The following is a 14,304-nucleotide window of genomic DNA, read 5'->3' on the forward strand; positions in this document are numbered from 1 at the left end:
CCTGCTTTCATTATCTTTGTCTTCTTACGATGCTCTACAAATACTATTTATAAAATGTTTTTAACAGTTACTGAACAGTGTCACATTCACTGCCTCATTTGATTCTCACAATATACCTGTGATAAGGATGTATTATTATTACACCATTTTAAAAAAATTTTTAATGTTTATTTTTAAGAAAGAGAGAGAGAGAGAGAGAGGGAGAGAGAGAGAGAGACAGAGTGTGAGTGGGGGTGGGGCAGAGACAGAGGGAGACACAGAATCTAAAGCAGGCTCTGAGATGTCAGCACAGAGCCCAATGTGGGGCTTGAACCCACTAATCAGTGAGATCATGACCTGAGCTGAAGTCGGACACTTAACAGACTGAGACACCCAGGCACTCCTACACCAATTTTTAGATGAGGAAACTGAGGAATGGAGGTTGGTGAGCACCAGACCATTTGCCAGGTGCTTAGTATGAGGTAATGAGTATGAAGCACTTGACCTCGTGCCTGGAATAGAATCAACAACTCAGTCAACATGTACAGCATTCATTATTTTAATCTTTACTACAGTCCTACATGGTAGGTATTATTATCATGTCACTGTCCAGATGAAAAATATTGAGGTTTGGAAGACATAACTAACTTGGTGAAAGTCATACTGCTATGAAATGGCAGAGTTGAGATATATAGCCAGTTCTATGCGTCAACCATAGTTCAAGTTCCTAATCCCCAAGAATACTATATTTAACCATATCACAAAACTTGGGTGTGCCTGCGTGGGTCAGTCGGTTAAGCACCTGTCTCTTGGTTTCAGCTCAGGTCATGATCTCACAGTTCGTGAGTTTGAGCCCCATGTCAGGCTCTGGTTAACAGCATGGAATCTGCTTGGAATATTCTCTCTCTCTGCCCCCTCCCACTTGTGCTCTCTCTGTCTCTCTCAAAATAAATAAACTTAAAAAAAACTTAAAAATGGTTCAACTGGAATTTTACACCATTGACTCAAGAATTCCTGCTGCCTATAATATACACATGCTTCTGCATTTTTACTTTCATGATCTGTTGTTTTTCTCCCCTGTGATGGCCTCTTCCGTCCTCTCCTTTTGTATCTGACATTCAAAAAACAACCCAAATCTCATGTCTGGAGACAAGCAAACTGGATTAACAACCCAACTCTGCCATTTAGTAGGTACATGATGTAAGAGAAGTTCAAGTTACTTAAACTCTCTCCACCTCCATCTTTTAATATATAAAACAGAGTTAACAGTGGAATCTAAATTACTGGAATGTTGGGAGATTAAATGGGATGATATGTATAAAGCCACTTATGCCAATAATTGGCTGGCTATCTCACTGTATTTTTATTATTGTCATTATTTCTGGATGCAGCCATCCTTATCATGAGTATTTCAGTCTATTGCAAAAAGCAATGTATTGTCAGGGTCAGCAGCTTCAAGTACTATTATATAAACAAGTGGATATCAATCATTTCATCTTCTAGCATTTTGACACCATATTAGCAGTGGTGCAGAGCTGGAAGATAAATCTCCTTCCCATTTCATTTCTAATGCATCAGGCATTAGGGTAGAATAAATGAGCTATATAAACCAAATATTTTCTCTAAATTTATTTCACAAAAGAAGTATTTGTAATGTCTAAGAACTAAGTTAGTTTAGAATTTGAGAGGAAACAATGTATAAATCTCCAAAACTTTAATTTGTTCAAGGTCTTGGGAACAATAGAGATAAGCAAAACTGACACATAAACCAAATCAAATGTTGGTGGTAGTAGTTCAGCTAAATTTGTAAGAAATGTACTAACATAAACGTAATTATTCTTGAGAGTACTCAGTGTCACTCTGGGGGAAAAAAAACAATTTTTTAAATGATTGCTTTATAAAAATTAGAGTTGAAGATAAAAATGCTCCATGTTTAAAAGTTCTTGAAAATGTATTGGAAAAGAGGGTTTTATGTGAATGTAATTTGGCTTCTTTTACTTGGAAGCATTGACATTTTTTTCTGTCGATTTTCAAAAATAGCATTCTAAGTATAATTTTCAAGAAAATATAATATCATAAGCTTCCAGAGATATAGGTAAGACAACTGCAGATAATTTTTGAGGATCTCTGGGGATAAGAAGGTCAATAATAATACAGTCAAATCAACTTAAATAAATGAATTTTTACTGGAAACCTATTCATTCCAACTGTAACTGGTGATGATTTCAATAGCAGGTACTGTACTCATCCCATCCCATTTTACAGATGGAAAAAAACCAAGAATTTTAGATGTAAAGTAATATGACAAAAACACGCATCTTATAACGAATCAAATTTAGGTCTACCTGACTCTAAGCCTATGCTAACTCTGTTCTTTAATTTAAATTTAAATAGACTCATGTGGCTAGTGGCTACTGAACAGCACACATGTGGAAAATAAATGGGCTTCCTCTGATGAGTAGAATGTCTCAGTGATCACCACCTAAGCTGAATAGACCACATGTTTTTTGGTGGTCCTTCTCGCCATGGCAACTTACTGGAGAGTGACGTATAAAGTGCAAAGGTTTTGAGACTGGATAGTTCTTTCATTCTTGTTTCTTCTACACTTTTACAAAAGATGTGCTCCCAGGCATACAACTTTAGAAGTTTGATGCCTTTCAATATTTCGTTTGTTTTCTTCAGTCTCTCAGTAGAATAATCCTATAAAACAAAGAAATAGAAAACAATGCACGCTGCATCCAAGTGACTCAAACAGGCAGGACCATATATATAACAGACAGGGATGGACCAGATCTTGATTTCTGCCTGGCTCTGCCACTGATTATGGCTTTGAGATCCCCGGGAGAAGGGGTCAAATCCTCTGTGCTTCCACCTCCAGGTGTAAAATGAAGAGTTGAATGAAATGGCTTCCAATTTCTTTCCACCTAAAACCTCTCACGCTCCTGTTACTTTGAGTTAAATAAAAGCAGTTTCTTAAGTCTCACGTGATTTCCTTGAATAATGTCTGCAGATAGTAATTATAAACATTTATGGAAATGATACAGAGACTTCCAATGCTTCCTTCTAACATCAAACTTGTTTTATTTTCTTTTCAGCACTATCACTCATACTTAGAAGAAGAGAAAACAATGAATGTAAGAAAAGTTAGTTTGCTTCTTATTTGGGAATGTCAGGGTTGTGTATGCTCACACTGTGTGTTCACATTGTGTCTTCATAATACACTTTGTGAAACCAAGGGTATTCCCTTTAACTTTGAGAGATTTCCACATACTTCTTCATAAGCTCTTGTTTAAGGCCAAAATTAGATTTACTGATTACTAACAGTTTGGGTTAAGTGTAAAGAGATTTTTAGCAGTTACAAGAGCCACAATTTACTCAACCATTGCAATTTCCACCACCACCAAATACTAGAATTTCTAGTAAGGTACATTATGACCTATGAACTTTCAAAAGGAGCAGTGCAAGTGGCCAAAAGGCAGATAGGAGGGAGCAAAAGTAGCAAATGGCTTGGTTTTTATTCACCTTCTGGTCTCTACAGGGTCTTAGATGCCTATCACATGATTGTTACATGAGTAAATGAGTACAGTATGACCAGCTAAATGAAAGACGGATGTTTGAGGAGAGTCCTGTCTTCACTTTGTGCTCCTCTTCCTCACCTCTCTGTATTCATGTCCTAAAGTAAAGACGGGTAGATGGCTCAGACGGAAATAATGAGTAACGTCACCAGAAGCAGCAGAAAAACAGTGATGAAAACCACCTGCATGACATGCAACTTGCTTGTCACAGTAGAAACCAACTTGGGCAACAATTCCATCAGTGGCAGCATCCCTATATTTTACGCCTGATTTACAGGCAGCCTTGCTCATATTTAATCAAACTTTACTTCTGAATATGCTGTCAACAATTTTATTATTTACAAATATTTCTTTAAAAGAAGCCAATTCTTGCTCAAATGAAATGATTTCATGGAAAACTGAAGCCAGAAGGGGTCAATAATTGGGCTTTTTCTTGCTTGCCAAGTTGACCATGAGCATACTCGGCCAGAGCAGCTGCCTGAAATACTTTAGTGTAACTCTGTAGATCATCACGTGGTTTGCTTCAATTCTAGGGATATTTCACTTCAGAAGCAATAAACCTGATGCTTTATTTATTCTTTGATCCAATTCTCCCATGTCAATAATTAACATGCAGGGGGTTCAAAATGGATGTAGATACATTCTCTAGACCAATGAACTAGAAGAAGTTCAAAGCCTCATGGCACAAAACCATCAGGAATTGTGATTCTGGCATTTTGAGTTTAAGATCATCAAGTCATACATTTCAAATCCACTTTTAAAAAGTGCACTTGCGGGGCACCGGGGTGGCTCAGCTGGGTAAGTGTCTGACTTTGGCTCAGTTCATGATCTCATGGTTCATGGGTTTGAGCCCTGCCCCTGACTTTGCACTGACAGTACAGAGCTTGCTTCAGATTCTGTCTTCCTGTCTCTCTATTCCCCTCCCCCACTCGTGCTCTCCCTCTCTCTCTCTCTCTCTCAAATAAATATAAACATTTAAAAGAAAAGTGTTTTAAACATAAATACTTAAAATAAAAATGTAATACACATTTGCTGCCTAAGAATTGAAATGAAACATAATAATTTCCAAATTATTCTGAGTGGCATGTATTAATTTCCTATTATTTTGAAAATGAGACAGCTTACTAAATTTTCCTAGTAAAGTTTCCAAAAGATGTTAACTTACAAGAGTGCTCTTCTGAGCCTCTGCCAATTTTGTTGCGATGAAGTACTGAATGGGTGCCAGAAGCACAATGACAGCTGCCCCAACCAATGCGCTTGATCCAAGTAAATTATAGAGCAGAATCACTCCCATTATGATCTAGAAAGGAAAACATATGGAAAAGGGAAAATGAACAGGGGCATGGCCACTGCAGCATGAAAGGCAATACATTTTGGTGAAAGCATAGGATTTCTTAATTCTTAATTAATTAACTAATACATCTACGTGGAAGTCAACTCAACTATAACAGCTAGGTTTTACTATGATTTATTTGGGGAAAGCTAAGGAGTCAGAATTTGTTGTTAGGATGATGTTCTGTGCAACCGGTGTCAAACCAATTTGCTGCATGAAGCTACAGACTGGTCCTGTGATGCTTCCGACCTTTGAAGGCAGTCTTCACATTTTTAAAAGGACATGAAATGTTTCTTGAAAATGTTACCACCCACCGTAACTTTGATATTCCATGTTTTCATGGAATTGTACCAACTTTTCCAGGTGAGAAGGATGGAAAGCTGGAGGTGACATCATAATGTGAGTACTGGATGGTTGTTTGCAGACTAAAGGAATAATCTGAACTCCTCACATCCTCAATGATCCCAGAAGTCACTTGATGACATGAAACCTAGGCTCAATTAAAACTGTGGAGAAGCTAAAGGTGGCACCCCATCATACCTCACTTCCCTTTTAAAATTTATTTCCCTTGGGCGCCTGGGTGGCTCAGTTGCGTAAGCGACAGACTCTTGGTTTCAGCTAAGGTCATGATCTCAGGGTTTCGTGGGTTTGAGCCCCACATTGGGCTCTGAGCTGGCAGTGCAGAGTCTGCTTGGGATTCTCTCTCTCCTTCTCTCCCTGCCCCTCCCCTGCATGCACTGTCTCTGTCTCTCTCAAAATAAATAAGTAAACTTTAAAAAAATTAAAAAAATATATATTTCCGAAAAGCCAGGGCTGACCCACGTAAGCCAACCCTCTCAGGTTTGTTACTTTCTTCTTCTTCTTCCTTTAAAATTTAGGATTTGACCCTGCAATCTTCTCTCCTTGCTTTTCCCCCACAATAGCTCAGATTATCATGGCTAAAAATGTCAACTAATGAACTATATTCATGCAGTTAAAGCATTTAACTTTTGAGTGTATGCCAATGGTAACAGCTTAATAGTGGCCGTTTGGAGGCAAGCACACATATTTACTGCCCAAACAATTAGGCTTTTTATGAATTCCAATCAAAATGAAAGTTTCCTTAACGTCACTCATGATGCAATCATTCAGAGGCAGCCTTTAAATTGTACCACGTAGGAGGCTACTTACTTGACTTGTATATAAGTACATTTTGATAAAATGAGACTGAGCAGATTTTATATCCTACTTTGTGTCAAGCACTGCACACTTTTGATTTGATACACACTTTTGTTTGACTTGGATTTCCATTTAGAACTAAAAAGGTGGGGCGCTTGTGTGGCTCAGTCACTTTAGTGGCCAACTCTTGATTTCGGTTCAGGTCATGATCTCAGGGTTCATGGGTTTGAGCCCCACGTGGGGCTCTGTGCTCACAGTGCAGAGCCTGTTTTGGATCCTCTGTCTCCCTCTCCCTGCCCCTCCCCTGCTCATGCTTGTTCTCTCTCAAAAATAAATAAGCATTTACAAAAAACAATTTTTTAAAGATAAAACTAAAAAGGCAAACAATACATTTAAAAACTAGCATATCTTCTTTATTATTGAATGCATTTTAATAAACACGGTACACAGGGACATAAGTGACAGACTGGATCAAATAAGATCTACAGTTGGGGCACCTGGGTGGCTCAGTCGGTTAGGCATCTGATTCTTGATTTTGGCCCAGGTCATGATCTCATGGTTTGTGATTTTTAGCCCTGCATTGAACTCGGCACTGACAACACAGAGCCTGCTTTGGATTCTCTCTCTCTCCCTCTCTCTCTGCCCCTCCCCTGCTCTCTCTCTTTCAAAATAAATAAACTTAAAAAAATAAGACCTACAGTTTAAGCTCCATCTACAGGATGCAAAACTCAAGGTAAACATATTCACCATCACACAGAGGAAAGAGCTAGAAACATATCTTTTGCTATTTTGACCCAATTAGGGGGAAAATGCATCTTTCCTAAAATACTATTTTCCATTAAAAAAAATAGCTAAATAGCCCTCCAGCTTGTTAGTGTTCCTACCACCTTATAAAATTTGGCATTGTATAATACATCAGCTATTGAAACAATGGGATGGATTACAACTGTTTTACTTTAGAAATGCTATAAGAGAGTCTGTCAAAATAAAAGGGGTCAAGACTTGGCTCCATGACTTGCATGGATTTGGTCAACAATGATAACAACTAACAATTACTAAATGTCCATGAAGTACTAGACACTGTGCTAAATGTGCTACACATACTAACTTATTTAGTCTTGATGATGCCAACAATTCTACAAGGCAGATACAGTTATCATTCCAATTTTAAAGCTAAGGAAACTAATATTTTGAGGATTTAAACACTTGTGCAAACAGGGTAGAGCAGACATTTGAACCTAAGCAGGAGAATTTCAAACCCCACTTTCTTAACCTGTCAGAGCATTTCTGAGTCTCAGTTTTCTTCTCTACAAAAAGGGTATAGGGGGCACCTGGTTGACAGTCGGTTAAACATCTGACTTTTTAATAATTTTTTTAATGTTTATTTTTGAGAGAGACACAGAGTGTGAGTGGGGGAGGGACAGAGAGAGAGAGAGACAGAGACAGAGACAGAGAGAGAGAGAGAGAGAGAGAGAGAGTCCAAAGGAGGCTCCAGGCTCTGAGCTGTCAGCACAGAGCCCTATGTGGGACTCAAACTCATGAACGGCGAGATAATGACCTGAGCTGGAGCTGGACACTTAACCAACTGAGCCACCCAGGTGCCCCTAAACATTTGACTCTTGATTTCAACTCAGGTCATGATCTCACGGTCGTGAGATAAGGCCCATGTCAGGTGCCATGTGGGTGTGGAACCTGCTTAAGATTCTCTCTCTTCCTCTCCCCTCTCTCTCTCTCTCTCTCTCCAAAAAAAAAGCATAATAACATTAGCAAGTTCAAAAAGTTACCTTTTACTGAGCTAAATATTTCATACTCCTTTTGTTTTGTTTCCTCTGCAAATGAGAATATTACTTATATTGATTTACCTGAACAGGCATTGCCCATAGATTGGGACACAGGAACAAGAACCACATGAGCTGATTGGTTTCAATGGCAACCAAGTTATTGATTTGTCCCAGGGTCATCTCACCCATGGATAAATTAGATGTAGACAGCCTAAGAATTTTATTGTATATCATGGCCTGCAAAAAAAGAGTGTATTTGAAGCTCTAAACTTAATCAACATTATGTTTATTTACTTCCATTGAAAATATTACATTTTAAAAAAATTTTTGGAAAAAAAAATCCCTGTAATGACATCTTCTTCAGTCAACCACTATTTTCATTTTAGAATTGTTACTTTCAGTCTTTAGCTAAACACAAACCTAACTGGCCATATGATCAAAACATATATTTGACTTTAAACATATTGAAACAGAGATCATCAAATGAAAGATTTCAAAAGCTTTCTTAATATATTACTACAAAACTTTTTAAAATTCAGTGGGTCTACTAATTAGTTGTTTTTTTTATCAAGTAGCTCGTAGAAGTGTTGAAGTTGTAGTGTCAAAGTCAAACAGAAAGAGAAACAAAACTGAGACCCCCTACCCTTCCTGTCATTGAATGGCATATGGCATTTTCAAGAAACAAAGATCATTCAAAGCTTGTACATACCAGCAGAGCTCCACGGAGGTTAATGCCAGTCTCTATGGTTACATAGTAGGAAGCCTGCAAAAATGTCCTTTGCAGAATAAGGGCCAAGAAAAGAAGAACTGCTAGTACATAAGCATTTTCAAGAAATTCCTTTGATGAAAGGGTTTCTGAAATCTTGTCCCAAAAGAAAAAGACATAAATTAGAACTGGTCTTTTCATATACCAGGTGTACAGATCACATTTATCAAACGATACATAATTCTTAAATATAAAAACTCAATGTCTTTATAATGCAGCAGTGGAATGAGCCAAGGTAATTTTGGTTTTTCTTCATCATGTCCACAGATACAAATTCAAACTAGTTCAATGCATAAAATCCCAAATTGATCATTAAGATTGCTGGAAATGCCTGATTGCAGTAAAAAGGTAAATTTTGATTTAAAAATGTACGTACATTTTCGGAAAAGATATATTCCGTCTTGAGAAGTAGTAATTGAAGATCAAAGTCAATTTAGACTGTAATTTATTTGACTTAGTCTAATATTCACATAATTTATATTAACAAGATAAATGATAAATGTAATTTGGCTATTGATTTCACCATGTTGACACTTCCAATGACAAAACACAATTTATAAAATTGTTTCAGTAGGAATATGACTGAAGTCATCATAAGGATATACAAAACTGATTGCTTTTTGTTTGGAACCATACTATGTGGTAACTTGGTTAGAAGTGAGAGAAAGGTAACACTCAAATAAAGACATCATGTCAGTTTGGGCAATACTGTTGTGGGTTAGATCCATTAAATTCTACTTCTGGTCCCTTCCTTTTCTTTCATGGGGATACATACAAATGTGTAAGTTCTTCCTTCTCAGAAAAATGTGTGATTAATATGTGTAAGGGAGAGGGATGATAGAAAAATTCTATGTGGAACTTATGGAATGCAATGAGGCTAGTAGAGACAAAACATCACAAAAGTGCATTCAATGGTGAAAATATCTGGTTCATTTCAAAATAACTGAACACTACTATATGCAAGCAAATGGGCTACACATTGTGAACACAGATATGAACAGTTCACAGTCATTCTGTTTAAAGAGCTTACCACCCAGAGAGATAAGCGTATCCATAAATAACATGCTTCCTTATAAATAGCATTTACAGCAAGTGCCAAGGTGAAATCAACAATGTGTTGGAGAGTATGAACGAGTGTCAAATTCCAACCAGAACAATCAGAAAAGCTTCACTGAAGAGATGGCATTTAATGTAGGCTTTGAAAAATGCATGAAATTTTAATAGGTGAAGAAAAAAGGACAGGAAATCAGATTGAGAGAATAGAAAAGGAAAATTGATTCATCTAGACTAGATTTTTCTATCTGTGAAACTAGGGAAATCAATTCTTATCTTAGAAAGAAACTAGGAAGTTCATGATGAGATTTTCTTAAGAACAGAAAATAAAAGACTATATTTACAACAGCAAATATATAGTATCTTATACCATATAGCCCCCCAAATATTAGCATAATATCTAATAAAAATATCATAATGTGACTTGCCCTTATCATTGTGAATCAAGGTGATGGTGTTTATCATATAAGAAAAGAAATATGTATATAGTACAAATTGCATTGCTAACATGATCGGTCACAGGCCTCTAAAAAAATGACTCAGCCATCCCTCATGTACTCATGCATGAAAATTCTTCTAAGGGTTGCTAAAAAGATCAAAGAAAATAATCAACGTGAAATTCCTGAGCATGGCTTCTGGCACACAGTAGATACTTATCAAATGCCTGTAGGCTTTGAATCTGAGAAATAATTTTGTTGAACAGATCCATTCAATGAATACATAAATACATGATTTTCTCTACAAGGAAAATTGTTTTCTTTGTTTTAAATGCATTCAATTCTCTGTAAATAAGACTGTAAGAACTGTTCATAGAACTGCATTAATAAAAAGTAACAATTACAATAAAATCTGCCAATAATATGTTCCCCTTCAAAAGCACCACAGACTTACTCCTGTTGTGTTATTTGTCCCATTCTGGGTTTCATTCACACGCTGAACTATTCCAGAAATACAGAGAGGTCCAGCAAAACCCAGTAAATCTGCAAGATAACGGAATGTGCTACTAAGCAGAATTGGTCGCCCAAATGCTCTGTACATTGCTAGCCATATAGATGGAGTCCGGTTTGGATGATCTGCTACTTTTTTCTGAAAGAAAAAAACAGATGAACCAAAGATAAAATGACTGGAGCGGCATTTAACCTCACCAACTATGGGCAATTCCTTCTGATATTTCTGATGATATGTTAAGTTTATAAGTAAAGTTTATAAGTATAAGTTTATAAGTAAATGTCCCTTTAGTATAGTATGCATAACCCATATCCTTGCACTCTATGCAAACAGTAGCCACTGAGTATGGAATAGAATGAGGAGTAAAAAGGCCATTTTCAAAGACTTTGCCTTATTTTTAGTTGTCAAAGGATAACCCAAAATTCTTAAGGCCAAATTAATTTTTTAATTCTCTTTGGTTTGGAAAATGTATTTCCGTCATGACTATTACCAAATACCATTGTATGGAAAAGAAGATAGTAAAATACTAAGATCAAGATTATTGAAAGATTAGTCAAGATTTGTGGAGTTATTAGATCACAAGAGATCTACTACAAGCTAAAGATATTTTACTCCAGATATTTTACTACAAGCTAAACAAAACAGATCATCCTAACTTCAAGTTGTTTCTCTTTCAGGTATTTCCTGTCTCCATGAATAGTAGTCAGTACTTTTTAAAGTTGTGTTAGACTTGTGTTTCCTAGTTATTCAACAAAGAAATGCAAAATTGAAGAATGGCATATATGCTTAAGCCAACTCACGGCTTCACACATATGTTGTTGTTTGTTGAAAGGATTTTATGACCTTAATAATCATAATTAAGTCTTAGAGAGGAGGTAGATAAAGTTTTTTCACTGTGGCAAAGAAACCAAGTCAATGGAAGATAATTCAGTTGTGTCTCATATTCATTTCCCTGTTAGACGAACAATACAATTATTTTTAAAAGTTTATTAATACAAGACATTAACACACCAAGTTCAAGCTGATCTTTGTAATAAAGAGTACTAGGAACACTTAAAATATGTTTAGGCTATACTCTTAATCTTTACTTTAGCAGAGAAGTTTAAAAAATATTATGCAATACTTTTCCCAGAGGTGAAACCAAAGAGATGACTCAAGTTCATTTGTAGTAACCATTTCCTGCAATATTAATTTCATAACACACATTTTTGACACAAAACAGAGGTCATTTTCATCATTTACCATAAATGCTTTGTTGTCTTGATTTAGAACAGACAAAACTCACACCGATTCACCATACCCTACTCCTTTCCAATGTTGTTGTGAATACCAATAATTTCAATTATGATAATATTTATAGATGACTGCAATATAAAATACATCTACCACCATGTATGGTGTACATGACTGTATAGAATGATTATAAGACAAACTGAAAATATCCAAAAACTCTATTTAAGGTGTTTAAAGTAATTATAAAGGCTCAAAGAAAGTACCAGAAGAGACCAGTTTTGACAAACATATAGGAATGGTAGACAACTTTATTTAATTCAGTTTCACAAGTTTGGAATACAGATTCCAAAATATAGTCAATAATTAATTTAAGGACTTTGGTTTCTTAAATGTGGTTATTAATGATATGATCTATTTTACTGTTATATAACAAAATTATTGACAAGATACTTGGAAAAGCTTCATAACAACAATTCCATGAATTATTAACATTATATGGGAATAACGATCATATATACATGACCATTAAGCTTAATTCTAACTTTCCAGTTGGTTTCAGAAAAAAGACAGTGTTCCCTCTATCCCTCCTCAGGTATGAACTGGGCAACTACCACAATATAACTTTATTTCATTGGCCCTTCTGGTATATTCTCATTGGCCCAATTCACATGACTCAAAACTACTGGGAAAGACAGATGAAGAAAATCTGCTCTTCCTTAACCATAGATATTTAAACCTAGTGACTTTATATTTAATAGATCTATTTTCTACAATTATGGGCATGAAAAACAGATACTAAATTACCTTTTGTTCTTCATATGCATCTTTCAGGCAAACATAATTTGTTACTGCCCTCATTGCTATTGGCAATTTTCCAATTGCCTTCAGATCAATAGGCTTTTTATGAGCAGATATGATAAGCGTGTTCATCCACCAGTATGTTGCTTTTGACAATAAATTCACAAACGGTTGAAGAAATCTCACACCCAGATCTTGGAGGTCTTCAGGAGGCTTTACTTTCTGAGGATTCATGAAGAATACATATCTCTGTGGCAAGAAAAATTCCACAGAATGATAATTAACCCAATTCTTTTCCCACATATTAAAATAAAATTTTAACCTTTTCTACATTTTCATTTCAACAGGCAAAAATGTTTATTTTACTAAACATTTTCATTCCTTTGGAAATATTCTTTGAAATACTTTCCTTTCACTGTGACTAGATTAATTAGTTAAATACCAGAATTTCACATTTAATCCCGCTTGGAGACAATTCTAAAATTATAGATTATCCTTTTAAAATATAGTTATTGCTAAGAATCAGTCTTTCATGATATACTGTGATAGGGTCAATTAAATAAAGATTTTTACATTACTTAGATTTTTTTAAATGTGTTGACACCATTATTGAGTCACTCTTTGATAATTCATCTTTTGGCTGATGTTCACTAACTATACTCCACTATTCCTTGCAGCTTCTATCTTGACATTCAGAGCAAACTCAAAGTGCTCTGGTAGAAATGAATATTAAAAAATTATTCACAACTATGTCACACAACATAACAGCATTATGTGATGCAAACTACAACAGGTTTGTAATAACAGACCAGGCATGACTCTTGGCTATGCGACTTTGGATATAGCTAGAGTTATCACTGTAGAAGTTTCTTCATCAGTGGAATCAGTAAACATATTATCTTCTTTTCATTTTGAAATTTCTAGGAATACAATAGTTTGCTTAATATAGGTGTGCTTGGGACACATCATGGATGATGTAATTTTCTGATGCAAACAGTTTCATCTATAATATGAACTGAGATTAATGTTTGGAACACAATCATTCAATCAATATTTACAAATGAATAAATAGATGCTAGGGTTCTGGAATACCAATGGTCTGAAACTTAGTGATTAGTTCAACTTTTATACACATAGATGATACACATTTGTTTGTCTTCTTAAATACAAATGATTTCTGGCTGACTGTAATCTCTAATATTCAAGTCTTGAATTCTGGTAATTAAACAAAAATGATTAGATACTTACTCTGACCCGAATTACATTGATCTCCACAGCCATCAGGAGTCCATTCAAGATGACCATCATGCCAGTGATGCAGAAACGCAAGTCTGATACTCCCCAACCAGACTGCCAGTACTTGACTAATTTTATGGTTTTTGTAATAAAGGCCATTACCCAATACAGAAATAGGGCTGGAAAAATAAAAAGGAAAAGGAAAAAGATGCATTTTTTCCCTGATTTTAAAAAACTTCATTGAAATTTCAATATAAATATCATGCTCTTTAAGAACAAATATAATTTTAAATATTCTATTTCCACATAATTTTATTTTTTAAGAAAACAACATATATGGAGTTTTGAACTAAAGGTATGGTGATGACTTTAAAATGCTAGTGCTTCTGGACGCCTGGGTGGCTCAGTCAGTCCAACTTCAGCTCAGGTCATGATCTCAAGGTT

The 14,304-nt window shown here is 35.7% G+C and overlaps 1 protein-coding gene across 5 annotated transcripts in view; it reads right to left on the bottom strand.

The window, feature by feature from the left end:
• ABCC9 (ATP binding cassette subfamily C member 9) overlaps positions 1-14,304 on the bottom strand; it is a 129,161-nt gene that overhangs the window by 92,032 nt on the left and 22,825 nt on the right. For all 5 annotated transcript variants that reach the window (XM_042991910.1, XM_042991911.1, XM_042991912.1 and 2 more), the window contains 7 exons: positions 13,873-14,039; positions 12,631-12,873; positions 10,537-10,731; positions 8,536-8,688; positions 7,908-8,063; positions 4,720-4,854; positions 2,517-2,679 (listed from right to left, as the gene is read on the bottom strand). In XM_042991910.1, coding sequence (XP_042847844.1) covers positions 2,517-2,679; positions 4,720-4,854; positions 7,908-8,063; positions 8,536-8,688; positions 10,537-10,731; positions 12,631-12,873; positions 13,873-14,039 — 1,212 coding nt within the window. The remainder of the gene's footprint in view (positions 1-2,516; positions 2,680-4,719; positions 4,855-7,907; positions 8,064-8,535; positions 8,689-10,536; positions 10,732-12,630; positions 12,874-13,872; positions 14,040-14,304) is intronic.

Source organism: Panthera tigris, chromosome B4 (assembly GCF_018350195.1).
Source record: "Panthera tigris isolate Pti1 chromosome B4, P.tigris_Pti1_mat1.1, whole genome shotgun sequence".
Taxonomy (NCBI): Eukaryota; Metazoa; Chordata; class Mammalia; order Carnivora; family Felidae; genus Panthera; species Panthera tigris.